Source organism: Nicotiana attenuata, unplaced genomic scaffold (genome assembly GCF_001879085.1).
Source record: "Nicotiana attenuata strain UT unplaced genomic scaffold, NIATTr2, whole genome shotgun sequence".
NCBI lineage: Eukaryota > Viridiplantae > Streptophyta > Magnoliopsida > Solanales > Solanaceae > Nicotiana > Nicotiana attenuata.
This window is the reverse complement of record NW_017671919.1, coordinates 90,963-113,225: the sequence shown is the minus strand read 5'-3', so window position 1 is coordinate 113,225 and position 22,263 is coordinate 90,963. Positions and strand designations below refer to the sequence as shown.

Genomic DNA, 22,263 nt, shown 5'->3' with positions numbered 1-22,263 from the left:
GGAAGGTATTTATAAACCATTTAGCAAACGATATGGATTGTTTTGGCCCTTTTCCAATTAAAGAAGCCATTCTCAAGAAACTCCAAATCTTATGGACCAGAATGGTAATATTTCATAAAATAAAGGGTATTAAAGGAACTTTAAAAAAGCTCATTACACTCATTCTCATATCGACGTAATTTGCAACAAGAAACCATATCGTGGGACCCACACCAAACCTCCATTGAGACAATGACACGTAAGAAGCTGCATAAAAACAAACAAACGATGTCGTTTAGTGACCAGCTGTTTTAGCTTAGACGTAGCTTAATAGCCGACCTTTCTGCCTACATAGAGACGCAAAGAACATCCAAAGTAACGTAAGCGCCAAACCCATACCCTTTTTCTCTTCCCTTTTTTCCCCGTAATCTAACGGCTGATATTTAGCCTCAGCCACCATATTCTTTATCAGCCATTTGATTTACTTGTATATTAGTTAAATGCTTTTGTAGTTGAATTCTAAGTTGCTGTTTGTTTAGGTTAGGCCTTCCTTCTTCCTTTTCCAACCCCACTTCCTCAATTTTCTCTCTCTCTCGTCAATTTTTCTCTCTCTCTCTCTCTAATTCTTCTCTGGATTCTTCACCATCATTACAAGAATCCAAGAATCCTTTCTTTCTCCAACTTATTCACATTACATTGTTTCTTGATTCTTTTGCCTGTGTGAATAAGGTCTTAGTCTGAGCAGGTCGCAATAAGTCGCTAGTCGGAAGTTTAGACGGAGTACAAGTCTTTCTCATGACAATGCTGGTTCCTCCGTGGCTTGAACCTCTACTGAATACTGCCTTTTTCTCTATCTGCCGGACGCACGGTGACGCCGCGCGTAGTGAATGTAACATGTATTGCTTAGACTGCAATGACAATGCGTTTTGCTTTTATTGTCGCTCGTCCAAACACAAAGACCATCAAGTCATTCAGGTAATTTTGTTTGATTCCCTTCGCAACATTCTTTTTTTCCCCCTCCAAGCATTCGAGGTCTAAAACATCCGTCCTGATTAATCTGAATTCGCGCAATATAAAGTCCATTATATAGTAGTAGTATTATTAGTATATTTTTGGTATCTTGAATGTTGACACTATGAATATCATTATGATCATGTCTTGATTCTTGTAATGTATCTTTTCTTACATGGTAAGTATCCTTTTTGTTTCAATTGTTTAGAAAAAAAGTTAGGTATGTGGTTTGGATATTATTTTTCCACCAAATGCGGTTGAAATTAATTAGTAACGTGTAATTTTTTTTTCTTGAAATAGATAAGGAGATCTTCATATCATGATGTAGTAAGGGTTTCAGAGATTCAAAAAGTATTGGATATAAGTGGAGTGCAAACATATGTAATTAACAGTGCGAGGGTTTTGTTCCTAAATGAAAGGCCACAACCAAAGAGTACTGGCAAAGCAAGTTCTCACGTTTGTGAAATATGTGGGAGAAGCCTTTTGGATACTTTCCGTTTCTGTTCTCTCGGATGTAAGGTAAATTATTTACTTGTTTTCTCCCCATTTGATACTAATCTTGGTTTCCTACATTTTTCTTATTCAGTATTACTTCATTATATTAGTCGAAGGGAGGCTTGGAGTAACGGTAAAGTTACGGTAAAGTTGTTTCGGTGTGCGACATGTAGGTCACGGTTCGAGCCGTGAAAGCAGCCGCTAATGCTTGCATTAGGACTGTTTACATCATACCCCTTATAGTGCGGCCCTTCCCCGAACTCTGAATGTGAAATATTTTATGCACCGAGCTACCTTTTAGCTGGCTATATTATCCATGGCATAGCATCATTCATACATCATGATTCATGACCATGTCCCACTCTCCTTCATATTTCACATCTTGATCACCATCATTGATTTAACTCCCTACCAAAGAATCATCTCCTATCATATCATATGCTAGCAACTCAAAAATCGTGGATTGGCATTTTATTATACACATGTACATAGAGATAGGGTGGAGCTATTTTTATTGAAGGAGATTGAATTGAATCCGTCTCGCCGAGAAACATTGTATAAATAGCGTAAAAATAATTTATTCGTATATATATAAATTATTAAATCTCCTTTGCATAAAGAATTTTGTAATATAGTGGAAACTTGTTTTATAATATTTTAGGTCAAGGGTTCAAATCTTGCATTTTTTGAATCCCCTAATTAAAACTTATGACTTTGCCAAGTAGCCACATTGGGAGCTATAAATATATATATAGATATACCCATGCCATCCTTTTCATGAATATAAACGGCCTACCTTTTGATACTATTATTACATTTCTTTTTTGGGCACATAAGGTATACTCCTATATGTTGATTCATCACCATCATAGGCCAGTTAATTTCCCCATTAAAGTTATGAATTATGCTTTGAAAGATGAGTTACATTTTGGATTATATCATCTTTTTTTTAATGACTTAGCTTGTAGGAATAAAGAGGAATGGAGATGCAAGCTTTATCTTAGATTCCAAGAATGAAGTAGCATTACAAAGAGGTGAAGGGATATCATCAAGAGAAGGAAGAGTGATTCAATCATCAAAAAAGGAAGAATTATTTGGAGATCAATTGCGTGAAGGCTCACAACATGACATATACCCAACCACCCCTCCTCCGCCACCTTCAAATTCTAGAAGAAGAAAAGGCATACCCCATAGAGCTCCGCTCGGCTCTTAACATATACAGATACAACAATAATAATTATGTCTCAATCTCAAAAATATTCATTTAAAAAAGTATTTTATACAACTCATTATTGTAGGTCACATAAGGGGGGAAGGGGGGGGGGGGGTGTAAAGCTTGATGAAGTTTCCTTTTGAGGATGTTGTGGGGTCTTGAATCAATCAAAATGTACAAAATTCTCATGAGGGAGAGAGCAATAATGCGCAATTTGTTTATTTAGAAAGTTGGAAGATGTACATTGTAATTAATTAAGAAATTAAAAGGCAATGCGTTTGTTGGAATCCGTTTTATATATAGTTTTCATTGGCCTACCAACCCACATGGGCCGTTTACATAAAGGAACAACCTTTTCCTTTGTTTAATACATGCAAATGGTGGAAAATCATTTTACTTAGTTTGGTGTTTGGATATTCTGCTCAATGAATTTTTTGGTTTTTCCTTTTCTTTTTCTTTTGGTCATTTGCCTTTTGGTTGTTACCTTTGAAAGCTATGTTTTGAACTTAGAGCTTTTTCTAATATTTAAGCAGTTGGATTGTCATTTAGACAAACAACTACAAAAGGGTGATGGATTTTACAATGTGATGTGATGATCCCATCCAATAATGTATAAACAGTTGGTTTGGTTGGTATTGATTTACTAATTTCTTTCCTTTTTTTTTTTTGTAATAATAATGATTTGAAGTTGACACTTACACAATATATAGAAAAGATTCAAATTGATTGTCAAGTAAGGTAGAGAAGCATCTTGCATCTTTTGCTAGTTAACCCAAAAACAAACAAAAAAAAAAGTTCGTTGCACAAAATATTCAGCGTATACGTAGGGTCTGGAGAAGGGACGCACCCTAAGGGGTGTGATGTAGACAACTTAACCTAATGTAAGTATTAGTGACTGCTTTCACGGCTCAAACATGTGACTTATAGGTCATACACAGACAACTTTACTGTTGCTGAAAGCCCCCTTCATCTTGCTTTTCAACAAAAAGAAGAAAAAAGAAGTTTTAAGGATTCTACTACATAACGTAAATGTCCGTTGGGATTGAGCCATTGAGGTTAGGGAGAAGCTAATATTTTTTTGAAGCAGAGGTGAATTCGAAATTTAAACTTTCTGAGTTCACAATGTCACTGAATTATTGATTATTTGAGTTATCGGGTCTAAATATAAAATAGATTTCATAACACATATACAGGAAAAGAGCAAAAGTAGGGAACTGTCACTGGTATATAGGCCCATTTCAACATCAAATATCATTTTAATAATTCAATTACTGAAATTTAGTATTTAAAGATATTGGTTTGAATACCGGCATGTGCAAATATTTAACTTCAATGTTTAAAATACTGACGAAATATTAAAATAATGATTTGAACAGTATTTCAAGTGAAATAATAATTTCACTTGCGTGACTTTCATACAATATACGTTCAAGTAAAGTTCATCTTTAAACACAATTTTGTTTCTCAAATATTTTCTACGACTTTAACCTCAAATACTCTTTTGTTTTTCTCGATTTCAACCAAATATTGTCCAAGCGCCTTATATGTATATCTTAATAAGCCCTCTTCATCATACGTGAAAAAACTGTGCCAGAAAAAATTATGGAGAAAATAGACAAATAAGACGAGGGATGACAACCTCCGTTAGAAATATATCTCGTTTTGATGATCAACTGATTAATTAATTCATAAAATTAGATCATAAACTGATAAATTTGTCGTTTAGAAAGACGATGTTTTGAGATTTAAAGTTAGCATAAGTGTAAGAAGACATCAGAGCGAAACCCGTAAGAAAACTTGTAAACAAAAATTGTAAAAGAAAAACAAAAAGCTTAAAGGAATTGAAATCGGAATGCAGTATACTTGATTAATGGCCAAAATCATATGTGACCCCTAAACTTGTTTGAATTATCCTCTTAGAGCCCGTTTAGCCAAGCTGCCAAAACTGTTAGTACTTTTTTTAAAGTACTTTTGAAAAAAAAAAAAACAGTTTGTATTTGGCCGGAGTGAAAAAATTGGATGCCTCATTTGGATTTCTAAAACTAAAGTTACGCTTGAAATCTGGGAGATGATATCGCTCACCCTTATACGGTCCTAAATAACCCATCGTTGTAGGATAGCCTGAATCAACTATGTGAGTACGTAATTTTTGCCTGATATGAAAATTGCTACTAAAATATTCCAACATAGCTTTTAATTATTTTATAAAATTTTAGGAATATCTATATTTTATTTGATTTGTTTTGTGCGTATTTGTGTTTTGTGCATTTTTAGCAGCATTTTAAATCATAAAATGACAAAAATATTTTATATTTTACTCTTTGCATTGTTAGATCTTAATTACGTGTTAATTGCATTTATAAAACACTAAAACAAAAGATACATTAGCCGTTTTGTATGTTAACAGTTTTAGGTCTAAATTAGTTAATATCAGTCATTTAGTTAATTAATTAATTAGGAAATTAAGTAATTAGGCCAACTTTACAAAAATTAGTTCTATTAAACAAGTGGTCAATTTTGGGATTTTAACAAAGAAGAAAGGAGAAGCGGGTTGTTAGCTTGGTTATTTCGAATTGGGTCACGTTTTCGGCGGCCCGGTTATTTTAATGCGGTCCATGCCCGTCTAAACCGAATCCATACCCGATCCATTTCCTTTAACGACCAAAGGACGGTGTTTTAGTGTTAATTAATCCTCACCCTTGATCGAACGTTTGAGAACTAGCCATCCTTCCCCTTATAATTGTCCGAAACAGCCCCTACCTCCCCCCCCGAAGACCTCTCAGATCGTCTCCCTCACCCTTTCTCTCTCACACTCTGCCTTCCGCCGCCGAAAATCTCCCACGGCAGCGGCCACCTCGAATCAACCCCAAACTATCACCAGATATTCCCCATCTTTTCCTCATGCCTCCCATGCTTTCAGTTCCCCTAGAAAATCACCCAAACTCCACGTCAAGTATATCTAGGAAATTCCAAAACTCTAATCTGTCCCGGTAATGACTCGATAGATCATTTTGAGCAATTGCACTCTGTTCAATTATTTGAAGTCTTGGGTAGCTTCGTATGATGCATATGACCTATGTGAATCATCGGTTTTGGTTTTCAGGTTATTCGGAATTGATTTGGAGGAAAGATTCTCAACTAGGAAGCTTTATGTTGGAAGAATTGACCAAGTTTGACTTTTGATTATTTGACCTCGGATCGAAGTTTTGATGGTTCCGCTAGGTCCGAGTGGCGATTTTGGACTTGAGTGTATGCCCGAATTTCCATTTGGATATTTTAGGAGGTTTCGGCACTAATTGGCGAAAGTTGGAAATTTGAAGGTTTGGAATGTTCATAAGTTTGATCGGGAGTTGATTGGGGTAAGTTTTCTATACTCGGTTTTGGTTATATTTCATGAATCCATCTTCATTTTTGGCATTTGATTGATGATTTCAAAGTGAAATTTGTGAGTTTTTGTCTAAAATTTTATAAAGTGAATTTTTGAGCTTTGAACATCGATTCAGAGTCAGATTTGAGTGAAAGTAGTATGGTTGGACTCGTAATTGAACGAGTTGTCGGATTTTGTGAGTTTCGTCAAATTCCGAGGTACGGGCTCGGGTTTGACCTTTTTGTTGACTTTGGGCTTTTGATTAAAGATTCCACCCTTATCGATTGGGTTTATTTCCTTTGTCATTATTTGATGATCTTGAACTGCTTTTGGCTAGTTTCGAGTCATTCGGAGGTCGGTACACGCGAGATGGCATTTTTGGAGTATTGTTTGGCTTGCTCGGTATTGGATTTGGCTTGTTCGAGATAAGTAACACTTCTAAACTTGGTGCTGAGGGTATGAACCCCTGAATATACATGTTATGTATTTGGTGGTGAGGTGATGCACATGCTAGATAACGGGTGTATGGGTGTGCACCGTGTGAATTATGACTCGGTTGACTCTGTGGCACTGTGTAGTTACCTAATCTTATTTGTATCCATGAAATTTCTACGTGCTAGCGTAATTGAGCTTTGATCCATGTTAGAAACCTTGTTTAGGCTATATGCTTATCCTATTAGGACTCACTGAGGTCATTTCTACTGTTGAGTTCTTTGCTTAAATCGCATCTACATACTGACTCATATTCATTCTTTTGCATATCATACCTCAGTCTCTGTTATCATTTGTTATCACATCATACCATTGTTGGACTGTTTGTCATGAGATTTGTGAGACCGAGATACTGGAGAGATTGATGACTGAGCTGGGGCCTGAGTGCCGGATTGTGAGTAATATTGATGGGATTGGGCTACATGCCGCAACAGGCCTTATGGCTATATATGTATCGGGCTGCACGCCACAGTTAATTACTTTTGATGGGATCGGGCTGCGCGACCGTACAATGTTGAGTGATTGAGTGTTCTGAGGAATTGAGCATGATAAGTGGGAGTGTGAGATAGTTGGATTGAGTACTCTGAGAGTGTGAGTACATGAGTTCATCATTGTGATGCATTGCATTGACATGTATACTTGGCATACATGCATAAAGATGCATTTCCTCATGCTACACAGTATTATGACATTCATGACTTCACATGCACATTGACATGTAGGCATAGAGATGTACTTTCCTCCTGCAATTTGAGATTGAAATATTTTATCTGTTGTTGAAAGTTTTTGGAAAAATCACAGTTTTCTGATAGACTCATATTTTGGTAAATTCGGTGAAAGATTTGGGTTTTACCGTTGTACTTGAGAAGAATGCCTATTTTTTCCTAACTGTGGACGAATTGAGAACCATATCTTTGAGCTGTTTCTTGTACTAATTTTATTATATTGTTATCAGTTGTTGTTGGTCATGATGTTGGACACTGACTGTTTGTCCAAGCTCGTCACTGCTTTCAACCTAAGGTTAGGTCTGTTACTTATTGAGTACATGGGGCCGGTTGTGCTCATACTACACTTCTACACCTTGCGTGCAGATTTTGGATGCTGATTGTTGCTGTGTATGGCGGGAGCTGGTGTCACGACCCAAAATCCGACCCTGTCGTGATGGCGCCTATCGTGGAACTAGGCCAGCCACTTACTTCCCTTTTCCCATTTTTTCCAATTATTTACTTACGAAAAACATCAATTTTCAATACAGAATTTAATAATAATAATAGAAATGTCAAAACAGCGGAATGAAACACAATTCCCGACCTTGGGTGTCACTAGTCATGAGCAAAACTAATACAACTGTATGAAATACAAGTCTAGAATAGTCTGAGTACAACCCATAAGTAAAACTAGAGGAAGATAGGGAAGGAGAAGGCGGAACTGCGGTCGCCAAACAGCTACCTCGCAATCTCCAAGTGAAAGTCCGCACAATATACTCAGCAGCCGCTACTGTGCCCCGAGATACCTGGATCTGCACATAGAGGTGTAGGGGGTAACGTGAGTACACCAACTCAGTAAGTAATAAGTCCAACTTATGGACTGACAGGTAGTGATGGACCAAACCTCAAAAGGCAATTCAGCAGTAAACGGAACAGAAATGTAGACATGCTTACAGTTCAAGTAAAACTCAATAGTAATAGAAGCAACTGATCAATAAAGAGCTCGATACTCAGAGATTTCATATATGTACCAATGCACAGCTAGCATGATCAACGTTTCCACAACCTCTACTCACAAGTGCTCAACCATCCGGTACTGTATATGGCCATCCGGCCCAGGGAAGATCCATCCCGGAATATACATCACTGACCGTAGTCATCCAGTACCGAGGACACAGGCCAATCCAGCCTCACGGAGAAGATCCATCGCCCGGTATAGTACTTCGGACAAATCCATGTCCAGGGAAATCCATCCCTCAGTATAATCATCTATTGCGCTCACTGGGGGTGTAAAGACTCCGGAGGGGCTTCTCTGAGCCCAAGCGCTATATCAATGCCAGCGAAGGCATGATCAATATTATTGCTGCGGCGTGCAGCCCGATCCCATACTGTCAATCAATACTCGGCTCTCGGCCTCACTCAGTCAATACTCTCCAGTCTCATACACATGGGCTAAGATGTCATAACGCAAGCCCGAACAATAATATGATATGTCAAATAACAATAATCGAGACTGAGGCATGATATAATATGCATGAACATGACTGAGTATAGAATATACATGAATCTAATGACATGATAGCAAGAAATTACCTCTCGGGTCTCAACAGTGTCGGCGTGAAGCCTTAACATGATAATTAACATGATTTACAGCTCAACAGCTAGATCACATAATCATAGCACATATATCAATAATCAATAACCACTAAGCGGCGCTCTGGAATGATTCAGGCCGTATTTCTCACGGTGCACGCCCATACGCCCGTCACTCGGCATAGCGTCACCTTCATAACAATCATAGAACACATTATTCGGGGTTTAGAACCCGCAGTACCAAGGTTGAAAGCGTTACTTACCTCAAGCCAAGCCAAAACTCTAGCCCGCGACGCCTTTTCCTCTCGAATCGGCCTCCAATTGCCTCGAATCTAACCAAAATCAGTACATAGCCATCAAAATGTGCTAAGGGAACAAAGCCCACTCAAAAATAATCAAAATACAACGCGAACCCCGAAATTAACCAAACACGACCCCCGGGGCCCACGTTTCGGAATTCGGTAGAATTTACATCAATAGACTCCTTATCTCCCACGAGTTTATACATATCAAAAGTATTAAAATCCGACCACAAATGACCCCTCAAATCCTTGCTCAAAGGTCTCCAATCTCAAGCCCTAGTTTTCCCAATTTTAACCCTTAATTTCCATTAATTTTCAAGTGAAAACAGTGAAATAACACCTTAGAAACGAGATTAGGGTCCAAAAACCTTACCTCTATGAAATCCCCTTGAAATCCCTCTTCAAATAGCTACCTCAAGCTCAATCCCGTATGAAAATGGTGAAGAACAACTCAAAAATCGCGAAGGCTTTTATACCTTCTGGCCCAGGATTTTCGCACCTGCGGCCCAAATCCCGCTCCAGCAGTCCCGCTTCTGCGGTCTAGACCACCGCACCTGCAGTTTTCACTTAAATGCCCATTTCCGCATCGCGGTTAAAATCTCGCACCTGCGCTATCGCATGCGCGCTCCCCTCATCGCTCCTGCGGTTCTAGCTGATCCTCCACCTGGCCGTTTCTGCGGCTTACTTCCGCATCTGCGGGGGTCGCACCTGCGGCCACCCAACCGCAGATGCGGTTATGACAGCAGCCCCAAACTTCAGCTACAAACACAACTCCAAACTTTTTCGTCAACCATCTGAAATCACCCCGAGGCCCCCGGGACCTCAACCAAAAGCACCAACAAGCCATATATTACTATTCAAACTTATACCAATCTTCAAAACACCTCAAACAATATCGAAACAACCAAATCACATCGGATTCAAGCCTAAGAACTCTAAAAACTTCCAAATTCCGCTTTTGATCAAAAAGTCTTTCAAACCACGTCCGAATGACCTAAAATTTTGCACACACATCCCAGATGACACAACGGACCTAGTGTAACTCCCAGAATTCCATTCCGACCCCTATATCAAAATCTCACATATCAACCGGAAAATGCCAAAATTCCACTTTCGCCAATTCAAGCCTAAATCTACTACGGACCTCCAAAACATGTTCCGATCACACTCCTAAGTCCCAAATCATCCCCCGAAGCTATCAGAACCCTCGGAATTCACATCCGAACCCTTTATCACATAAGTCAACATCTGGTTGACTTTTCCAACTTAAGCTTACTCAAAAGAGACTAAGTGTCTCGTTCCTTACCAAAACCTCTCCGAATCCGAACCACTCAACCCGATAAAATATAATATAGATGAAACAAGCATAAAGAAGCAAAAATAAGGAAAACTGAGCGGTAACTCATGAGACGACAGGTCGGGTCGTCACATCCTCCCCCTCTTAAACAAACGTTCGTCCTCGAACGGGTCAAGAAACATACCTGAAGCCTCAAATAGGTGGGGATATCTGCTCCGCATCTCCCGCTCGGTCTCCCAGGTAGCCTCCTCCACGGGCCGACCTCTCCACTGCACTTTCACTGAAGCTATATCCTTTGATCTCAACTTTCGAACCCGACGCTCTAAAATAGCCCCTGGCTCCATATCATAAGTCAAATCACCATCTAACTGGACCGTGCTGAAATCCAGAACATGAGACGGGTCCCCAATATATTTTCTGGAGCATAGAAACATGAAATACCGGATGCACACTCGATAAGCTGGGTGGCAAAGCAAGCTCATAAGCCATCTCCCCAATCCTCCGAAGTACCTCAAAAGGCCCAATGAACCAAGGACTCAACTTCCCTTTCTATCCAAATCTCATAACACCCTTCATGGGTGAAACCTTCAACAGAAACTTCTCGCCAACCATGTAGGACACATCCCGATCCTTCCTGTCAGCATAACTCTTTTGTCTCGACTGCGCTGTACGAAGCCTCTCCTGAATGACCTCCACCTTGTCTAAAGCATCATGTACCAAATCTGTACTGAATAGCCCGGCCTCACCCGGCTCAAACCAACCAACTGGAGATCTACACCGCCTCCCGTAGAAAGCCTCATATGGAGCCATCTGAATACTCGACTAATAATTGTTGTTATAAGCAAACTCTACGAGCGGTAGAAACTGATCCCATGACCCTTCAAAATCAATGACACAAGCGCGCAACATGTCCTCCAATATCTGAATAGTGCGCTCGGATTGCCCGTCCGTCTGAGGGTGAAAAGCTGTGCTCAACTCAACCTGAGTACCCAACTTTCGCTACACCGACCTCCAAAACTGTGAAGTAAACTGAGTGCCCCTATCTGAAATGATGGAAACCGGGACACCATGCAAACGAACAATCTCCCAGATATAGATCTCTGCCAACCGGTCTGAGGAATAAGTAGTACACACAGGAATGAAGTGCTCGGACTTGGTCAGTCGATCCACAATCACCCAAATAGCATCGAACTTCTTCAAAGTCCGTGGGAGTCCAACTACAAAGTCCATGGTGATTCGCTCCCACTTCCACTCTGGAATATCTATCCGTTGAAGCAAGCCACCCGGTCTTTGATGCTCATATTTCACCTGCTAACAATTGAGACACCGAGCTACGAATCCCACAATGTCCTTCTTCATTCTCCGCCACCAATAATGCTATCTCAGATCCTGACACATCTTCGCGGCACCCGGATGAATGGAATACCGCGAGCTATGGGCCTCCTCCAGAATCAACTCCTGAAGACCATCCACATTGGGCACACATATCCGGCCCTGCATCCTCAATACCCCATCATCATCGATAGTCACATCTCTGGCATCATCGTGCTGGACTCTGTCCTTAAGGACAAGCAAATGAAGATCATCATACTGGCGCTCTCTGATGCGATCAAATAAGGAAGACCGAGAAATCACACAAGCCAATACCCGACCGGGCTCCGAAATATCCAACCTCACGAACCGATTGGCCAAGGCCTGAACATCAACTGCAAGAGGTCTCTCCCCAACTGGAATATATGACAAACTCCCCATACTCACTGCTTTTCGGCTCAAAGCATCGGCCACCATATTGTCCTTCCCCGGATGGTACAAAATAGTGATATCATAATCCTTAAGCAGCTCCAACCATCTCCGCTGCATAAAATTGAGATCCTTTTGCTTAAACAAGTGCTGGAGGCTACGATGATCAGTAGACACCTCACAAGACACACCATACAAATAATGCCTCCAAATCTTCAACGCATGAATAATGCCAGCCAACTCCAAATCATGGACGGGGTAGTTCTTCTCATGAGGCTTCAGCTGACGAGAAGCATAAGCAATCACTCTACCCTCCTGCATCAATACACACCCAATGCCAACTCTCGAAGCATCACAATACACGGTATAGGAACCTCAAGCTGATGGCAAAGCTAACACTGGAGCTGTGGTCAAGGCAGTCTTGAGCTTCCGGAAGCTCTCCTCACACTCATCTAACCACAGAAATGGAGCACCCTTCTGAGTCAACTTGGTCAAGGGCGGTGCGATAGATGAAAATCCCTGAACAAACCGACGGTATTAACATGCCAAACCAAGAAAACTGCGAATCTCAATGGCTGAGGACGGTCTGGGCCAACTCTGAACCGCCTCTATCTTTTTTCGGATGAACCTGAATACCCTCACTGGACACCACGTGCCCCAAGAATGCCGAAATCGAGCCAAAACTCACACTTGGAGAACTTTGCATAAAGCTTCTCCTCCCTCAATCTCTGCAACACAACTCTCAAGTGCTCCGCGTGCTCCTCTTGACTACGCGAATACACCAGAATGTCATCAATGAAAACTATGACAAACGAGTCGAGATACGGCCGGAACACGCTGTTCATCAAATGCATGAACGCTGCTGGGGCATTGGTCAACCCAAAAGACATCACCAAGAACTCATAATGACCATATCTGGTCCTGAAAGCTGTCTTAAGAATATTCGAGTCCCTGATCTTTAGCTGGTGATAACCCGAACGGAGATCAATCTTGGAGAACACTCTCGCTCCTTGAAGCTGGTCAAACAAATCATCGATACAAGGCAAAGGATACTTGTTCTTAATTTTTACTTTGTTCAATTGCCTGTAATCAATGCACATCCTCATCGAGCCATCCTTCTTCTTCACAAATAGAACAGGCGCACCCCAAGGCGACACGCTAGGCCGAATGAACCCCTTATCAAGGAGTTCCTGAATCTGCTCCTTTAACTCCTTCAACTCTGTGGGTGCCATACGATACGGTGAAATAGAAATGGGCTGAGTGCCCGGCACCAGATCAATACCAAAATCAATATCCCTATCTGGTGGCATGCCCGACAGGTCTGCAGGAAACACATCGGGAAATTCCCTCACAACTGGGACAGAATCAATACTGGGAGTCTCTGTACTGACATCCCTCACAAATGCTAAGTATGAAAGACAAACCTTCCCAACCATACGCTGGGCCTTCAAGAAAGAAATCAGCCTACTAGGAACATAATCGGTTGAACCTCGCCACTCAATCCGGGGCACACCCAGCATAGCCAAGGTCATTGTCTTAGCATGACAGTCCAGAATGGCCCGACACGGAGATAGCCAATCCATGCCCAATATAACATCGAAGTATACCATGTATAACAACAAAAGATCCACTCGGGTCTCCAGACCACCAATAGTCACCACACATGACCGGTACACACGGTCTACAACAACAGTATCGCCCACCGAAGTAGATACAAGAACAGATGAAATAAGAGACTCACAGGGCGTATCCAAATAACGAGAAAAGTATGATGACACATAAGAATAAGTGGAACCGGGATCAAATAATACAGAGACATCTTTGTGGCAGACTGAGACAATACCTGTAATCACAACATTTGAAGCAATAGCATCGGGTCTAGCTGGAAGTGCATAGAAACGGGCCTGACCACCACCTGATCGACCTCCCCCTCTAGGGCGACCCCTAGCTAACTAACCTCAACCCCGAGCTAACTGAGCGGGTGGGGAAGTAACTGGTGCTGAAGCCGAAGGCTGACTCCTCTACTGGGATGATCCTCCCGTAAGACGGGGATAGAATCTCTTGATATGACGCAGATCTCCACACTCGAAGCAACCCCTCGTAGCAAATGGCGGTGGGGACTGAAGGGAGCCCCGTGCACTGGGATGCCCACTAGAAGAACCAGGCATAGATGAACCCTGAACTGATGGTGCCGGAGTCGAACTATGAGCTGGAAAGGCACTGAGAGATGAGTGACCCTGATGTGAATCGTGAGAACCATGTCCAAATGACCCACCACGGTGACATGAATGGGCTAACTGAGCATGCCTGAATGAACGGCCTCTGCCGTGCTGAAACTGGCCACCGGAAGAAGAACCTCCAAAACTACCAGATCCTCAAGGCCTTCCTCTCCTCTCGCTCTTGGCGACGAACCAACTCAATCTCTCTAGCAATGTCAACCACCTCCTCATAAGAAGCGCCAGACAATCTCTCTCTGGTCAGAAAAATCCGTAGCTGATAGTTGAGGCCATCACCGAACCTCCGAATCCTCTCCTTATCCGTGGGAACTAGCCAAATGGCATGACGGGCCAACTCGGAGAACCTTATCTCATTCTGCGTCACAGACATGCCCTCCTGACACAGCTGCTCAAACTCCCTGCGTAGCTCCTCCCTGCGGGAATGCAGTATATACTTCTCTAGGAAGAGAATAGAGAACTGATGCCAAGTAAGGGGCGGTGCACCAACAGGCCTACGCCTCTCATAAGCCTCCCACCAAGTAAAGGCAGCTCCAGAAAACTAAAAAGTAGTAAATGAGACCCCACTAGTCTCCCGAATACCCATTGTGCGCAACATCCTCTGACACTTGTCCAAGAAACCATGGGCATCCTCGCCCTCTGTGCCACTGAAAGTTGGAGAATGAAGCCTACCAAACCTCTCCAATCGATGCTGCTCGTCATCAGGCATAACTGGAACCACAAAATCCTGAGCAAGTGCAACCGGCTGGGCTAGTGGTGCCTCGAGTGTCTGGAGTCCCTGAATAACCTGCTTGGGTGTACGGGCAACAGGAGTCTGAGTGCCTCCCCCGGCCTGAGAAGTAGCAGCTGTGGTAGAAACTGCGACTGCCTGAGCAAGGCAGGTGCACACAGTCAGAATCTGAGCCAAAGTCTCCTGGAGACCCGGAATAATAATAGGCACAGCCGGTGCCTGAACTGGTGCTGCTGGAGCATCCCCAGCTGGAGCCTGATCATGAACTGGGGCAGCGGGTGGATCTGCATGTGTTTCCCTAGCTGCTGTACGGTCCACACCCATGCCCCTACCACGGTCTCGACCGCGTCCTCGGCCTTTAGTGGCCCCAGCTGGTGGTACTGGTGGTCGTTCATCCTGACCGGTATCACGTGTCCTCACCATCTGTGAGAGAATAGAATAACGGAAGTTTAGTACTCGGATCAACAGATTCGCACGGCAAGAATTCAAAAATATGAAGTTTTCCTAAAGGTTCTGCAGCCTCCCGATGATAAATACAGACGTCTCCGTACCAATCCGCGAGACTCTACTAAGCCTACTCATGACTCGTGATACCTATGTAACCTAGGCTCTGATACCAACATGTCATGACCCAAAATCCGACCCGGTCGTGATGGCGCCTATCGGGGAACTGGGCCAGCCACTTACTTCCTTTTTCCCATTTTATCCAATTATTTACTTACGAAAAATATCAATATTCAATACAGAATTGAATAATAATAATAGAAATGTCAAAACAGCAAAATGAAACACAATCCCCGACTTTGGGTGTCACTAGTCATGAGTGAAACTAATACAACTGTTTGAAATACAAGTCTAGAATAGTCTGAGTACAACCCAAAAGTAAAACTAGAGGAAGATAGGGAAGGAGAAGGCACGGTCACCAAGCAGCTACCTCGCAATCTCCAGGTGAAAGTCCACAATATACTCAGCAGCCGCTACCGTGCCCCGAGATACCTGGATCTGCACACAGAGGTGTAGGGGGTAACGTGAGTACACCAACTCAGTAAGTAACAAGTCCAACCTATGGACTGACAGGTAGTGACGGACAAAACCTCAAAAGGCAATTTAGCAGTAAACGGAACAGAAATGTAGACATGCTTACAGCTCAAGCAAAACTCAACAGTAATAGAAGCAACTGATCAATAAAGAGCTCGATACTCAGAGATTTCATATATGTACCAATGCACAACTAGCATGATCAATGTTTCCACAACCTCTACTGACAAGTGCTCAACCACTCGGTAGTGTATATGGCCATCCGGCCCAGGGAAGATCCATCCCGGAATATACATCACTGACCGTAGTCATCCAGTATCGAGGACACAGGCCAATCTAGCCTCACGGAGAAGATCCATCTCCCGGTATAGTACTTCGGACAAATCCATGTCTAGGGAAATCCATCCCTCAGTATAATCATCTACTGCGCTCACTGGGGGTGTAAAGACTCCTGAGGGGCTTCTCTAAGCCCAAGCGCTATATCAATGCCAGCGAAGGCATGATCAATATCATTGCTGCGGCGTGCAGCCCGATCCCATACTGTCAATCAATACTCGGCTCTCAGCCTCACTCAGTCAATACTCTCCAGTCTCATACACATGGGCTAAGATGTCATAATGCAAGCCCGAACAATAATATGATATGTCAAATAACAATAATCGAGACTGAGGCATGATATAATATGCATGAACAGGACTGAGTATAGAATATACATGAATCTAATGACATGATAGGAAGAAATGACCTCTCGGGTCTCAACAGTGTCGGCGTGAAGCCTTAACATGATAATTAACATGATTTATAGCTCAAGAGCTAGATCACATAATCGCAGCACATATATCAATAATAAATAACCACTAAACGGCGCTCTGGAATGATCCAGGCCGCATTTCTCACGGTGCATGCCCATACGCCCATCACTTGGCATAGCGTCGCCTTCATAACAATCATAGAACACATCATTTGGGGTTTCGAACCCGCAGTACCAAGGTTGAAAGCGTTACTTACCTCAAGCCAAGCCAAGACTCTAGCCCGCGGCACCTTTTCCTCTCGAATCGGCCTCCAATTACCTCGAATCTAAACAAAATCAGTACATAACTATCAAAATATGCTAAGGGAACAAAGCCCACTCGAAAATAATCAAAATGCAACGCGAATCCTGAAATTAACCAAACCCGACCCCCGAGTCCACATCTCGGAATTCAGTAAAATTTATATCAATAGACTCCTTATCTCCCCGCGAGTTCATACATATCAAAAGTATTAAAATCCGACCACAAATGACCCCTCAAATCCTTGCTCAAAGGTCTCCAATCTAAAGCCCTAGTGTTCCCAATTTTAACCCTTAATTTCCATTAATTTTCAAGTGAAAACAGTGAAATAACACCTTAGAAACGAGATTAGGATCCAAAAACCTTACCTCTATGAAATCCCCTTGAAATCCCTCTTCAAATAGCTCCCTCAAGCTCAATCCCGTATGAAAATGGTGAAGAACAACTCAAAAATCACGAAGGAATTCTTTTATACCTTATGGCCTAGGCTTTTCGCACCTGCGACCCAAATCCCACTCCTGCGGTCCCGCTTCTGCGGTCTAGACCACCGCACCTGCGGTTTTCACTTAAATGCCCATTTCCGCATCTGCGGTTAAAATCTCGCACCTGCATTATCGCAGTTGTGCTCCCCTCACCGCCCCTACGGTTCCAGCTGATCTCCACTTGGCCGCTTCTGCGGTTATGACAGCAGCCCCAAACTTCAGCTGCAAACACAACTCCAAACTTTTCCGTCAACCATCCGTAATCACCCCGAGGCCCCCGGGAACTCAACCAAAAGCACCAACAAGGAATATATTACTATTCAAACTTATACCAATCTTCAAAACACCTCAAACAACATCGAAACAACCAAATCACATCGGATTCAAGCCTAAGAACTCTAAAAACTTCCAAATTCCACTTTTGATCAAAAAGTCTATCAAACCACGTCCGAATGACCTGAAATTTTGCACACACATCCCAAATGACACAACGAACCTACTGAAACTCGCAAAATTCCATTCCGACCCCTATATCAAAATCTCACCTATCAACCGAAAAACGCCAAAATTCCACTTTTGCCAATTCAAGCCTAAATCTACTATGGACCTCCAAAACACGTTCCAATCACACTCATAAGTCCCAAAGGATCCCCCGAAGCTATCCGAACCCTCGAAATTCACATCCGAGCCCTTTATCATAAGTCAATATCCGGTTGACTTTTCCAACTTAAGCTTACTCAAAAGAGACTAAGTGTCTCGTTCCTTACCAAAACCTCTCCGAATACGAACCACTCAACTTGGTAACATATAATACAGATGAAACAAGCATAAAGAAGCAGAAATAGGGAAAACGGAGCGGTAACTCATGAGACGACAGGTCGCGTCGTCACAGCTGGCATTGAGGATGTACTTGTGTTCCGGTCATAGCTGCCTCTTATTCTTGGTAGATTTAAAATTATTAATATGTTCATGTATATTTCAAATAGATGATGTATTTATTTCATACCATCTTTGTAAACTCTAAATCTTAGAAGCTCACGATTTGTACTACCAATCCTTGAGATTTTGTATGAAAGCTTATTTATTTCATCATTTATTTTCTCAATTAAATCCCATTTGAATAGGATTGTTGCTAATTGGCTTACCTAGAGGGTTGAGTTAGGTGGCATCAAGACTAGTCGAATTTTGGGTCGTGACAGTCTCTTTTTGATTTTTTCTCAATTTTTGGTTTTTTCGAGTTGTAACTTACATCAATCTACTGCTCTCGATGAGAGCTATCGATTGATGTTGATTTTCTACCATTACACGACCGCCGGAGATTTGTCAACCGCCATTGACCACCACAGACCCACTCAGCTTTGCTGTCTTGTCTTTCATCCAACTTGCGGGAAATAGTGTTCCATGCATCACATGATAGGTTTCCAAGCCTGAAATGGTCGTGGAGCACTGACTCCTGCTGGCCAGAATTTGTTTCTCCAGCCAGAGTTCATTCAATGGGTAATCCCCTTTCCTTTTCTTCTTAATTGATAATTCCTTATGTTACCTTGTTTTGTGTTCTCTAAGTCGATTAGCACGCCTTAGATTAATTAGATTAATGATTCTGTATTTGCATGATTAAATATTTAGGATTTATTTCTAATTATGTGTTTAATCTTGTTAGTTCTCGTTAATCACAGTAGTACTTTAATCAATCAGTAAAATTGGTTAGTTGATTTGCTTGGATTCAGAAGAACAAAGGAGACATTAGGTTTCAAGCCCAATTTAATTAGGCCTGGTCTTTTCACATGGATTTACTTTAGGCCCATAGCTTTAGAGATTTGATCTGGTAAAAGTTTAAACCAGAGGTAAAGCAGAAGAGTTAAGGGAGAGGGGTGAAAGAAAGAAGTTCTAGAAGAGGAGATAAGGACTAATGGGCAATAAAAAAATAAGAAGGGGTCGGGTATTTGAGGGAAATGAGTAAAAAATAGAAATTGGGAGGAGTAAAAGAAAAAAGGAAAACTGAAAGATGCCCAAATCTGTTTCTATAAGACACAAACACTCGCACAATTAGAGGTCCCGGGGGGCCTCGGGGATAATTTGGACCATGTTCGGTGCATTTCTGAACATTATGACTGCTGAAATCTGGTGCTTCTGATTTTCCTCTACGCATTCGCGAAGGTGTTCCCGTGTTCGCGTAGAGGAGTTTGAGTTTTGTTGGAAATTTTGCCCTTCGCGTTCGTGAAGAAGGTCCCGTGTTCGCGAAGGGGTTAGGTCTTGGTTCTACGCGATTGCGAACTGGTTAACGCATTTGCGAAGAGGAAGGGAGCTGGGTGAGTCTCAAGCGCGGTCTACGCGTTCGCGAGAAGGGCTTCGCGTTCGCGAAGCTTGAGGAACTTTGGTCACCGCGTTCACAAGTGGTCCCCCGCGTTCGTGTAAGAGGAATTTGGGCCTGAAGCATTTTGTACTTCGCGAACGCGAGGCTATTTCCGCGTTCGCGAAGAAGGAAAACTGGGCATTAGAACTTTAATTTCAAAATCGAGGATTTGGTCTCATTTTTCACTTTTGGACTTCGAGAGCTCGGATTGAGGCGAGATTTTGAGGGATTTTCAGAGGAATCATTTGGGTAAGGATTCTTTAATCCTTTTTGATTAATACCCACTAATATATCTTCGATTTCTTCATCTAATTAAGGATTTTGGTTGAAAATTTTGGGGAAAAATGTGTAAAGTTCTTAGACCAAATTCTTGTGTTTCGAAAGGTCAAATGAGGTCGGATTTGGATAGTTCTTATATGGCTAGAATCGATATTGAATGGGTGATCGAATTTTATAATTTTGGTGGGGTTCCGAGACGCGGGCCCGCGTTGACTTTTTGGGGTGATTTTTTAATTCTTTGTTAAAATCATAATTTTATTATTTAGATTAGTTTCCTATAGTAATATATATAGTATGTAATTGTTTCTGGCTAGATTTGAGCCGTTCGAAGTCGGAAAATCGAGAGAATGTCCTTCTTATTGATTCATTGAGTGTGGTTTGAGGTAAGTGACTTGTCTAACCTCAAATTTGTGATATGTGAAGGCTGTGTACGCGAGGTGACGAGTGCGTACACGGGATATATGTTGAAATTCTGGTTTTAGCAAAGTAGTTTCCTTTTTATGCCTTTACTGAGTTACTTTAGCATGTACAGTCATCATATTTAGCCTAATTTCACATGTCTACTTGTCTTATCTATTATTTCCAACTTGTAATAAACGCTTAGTTGAATTACCTACTTCTTGATTCGGTATTCATTATTTAACTGAAGAATTCTTCACTTGAAGTTGCTATCCCTGAAATATCGTTGTTTCAGTTGTTATGTTTTGGTTTTCGTGATTATTGTTGAGGTGATTGCTTGGTTGTTGCACGAGGTTTCTGCCGTGTGGTTATTTTAGTTTCATGAGGTTTCTATCGTGTGGTTTTTTTATTGTTTGCACGAGGTTTCTACCATGTTGTTATGATCATTGATACACATGTGATGGTATAAGGTCTGGGTGTTGAAACGCATGCGGTGAGATAAGCTGGGCTTGAAACGCGTGGCTAGTAGGGGGACTACTAGAAGTCATGCGTTGCGATAAGGTAGGCTAAAATGGGGGATACTATTTCGGGAAAATGATTTTCAAAACAAAAATATAAAGGCTCCCACGATGATATAAGGAAAGGCTGTCAACTATTTTTACTTTTGGGACTACGAGGCGGTACCTCAGGAGTGTCCTGTTGTTCTTTTCTATTTGCTGTATTGCTTGTTGTTGTTTTCCTTAATCTGTAAGATTCTTGTTTCATTCCGTGTTGTATTTTCTTTCTTTGATTTTCGTGCTATTACTTTCCGTAAATTCTTATTGTTTCGGTTCCTACCATTTTAGTATATCATTATATCTCCTGCCTTGTTTCTTATTATTTCCAGTAGGGCCTTGACCTGACCTCGTCACTACTCTACCGAGGTTAGGCTTGGCACTTACTGGTTACCATTGTTGTGTACTCATACTATACTTGTGCACATGTTTTGTGCAGATCCAGGTACATCTTATCCGCCTCGGTGTTAGTGTATGGAGTGACTTGCTCATCGGAGACTTCAAGGTACACTTGTCCGCGTCCGCAGGCCTCGGAGTCCCCTTCTATCTCATTTTTCCTTGTTTCTTTGTGTTCTTGATAGAGGGTGATGTATAGGATTATGCAACTTTTTATCTAGAGCTTGTGACTTATATCTACCAGGTTTTGGGAGTTGTATATACTTTGAGCTACAATTTTTACTTTATACAGTTTTTGACATTTTAGGCTTTTTAGATTATTATTTCAATTATTCCGCAAGGTTGTTAGGCTTACCTAGTCTTAGAGACTAGGTGCCGTCACGATATCCCACGGAGGGAAATCGAGGTTGTGAAAAATTGGTATCAGAGCTTTAGGTTCACTGGTATTATGAGTCACAAACAGGTTTAGTAGAGCCTCGCGGATCAGACGGAGACGTATGTACTTATCTTCGGGAGGCTATGGAACTGTTAGGAAAAGATTCACTTCTTT

At 41.8% G+C, this 22,263-nt stretch overlaps 1 protein-coding gene across 1 annotated transcript; it reads left to right on the top strand.

Moving 5' to 3' along the window:
* The first annotated feature begins 351 nt into the window (after nucleotides 1-351).
* Nucleotides 352-3,098, top strand: LOC109210888. The gene is made up of 3 exons (XM_019374365.1): nucleotides 352-954; nucleotides 1,291-1,509; nucleotides 2,447-3,098. The coding sequence occupies exons 1-3, from the start codon at nucleotides 775-777 to the stop codon at nucleotides 2,696-2,698; spliced, it is 651 nt and encodes a 216-aa protein (XP_019229910.1). The 5' UTR covers nucleotides 352-774; the 3' UTR covers nucleotides 2,699-3,098.
* The last annotated feature ends 19,165 nt before the right edge of the window (nucleotides 3,099-22,263 follow it).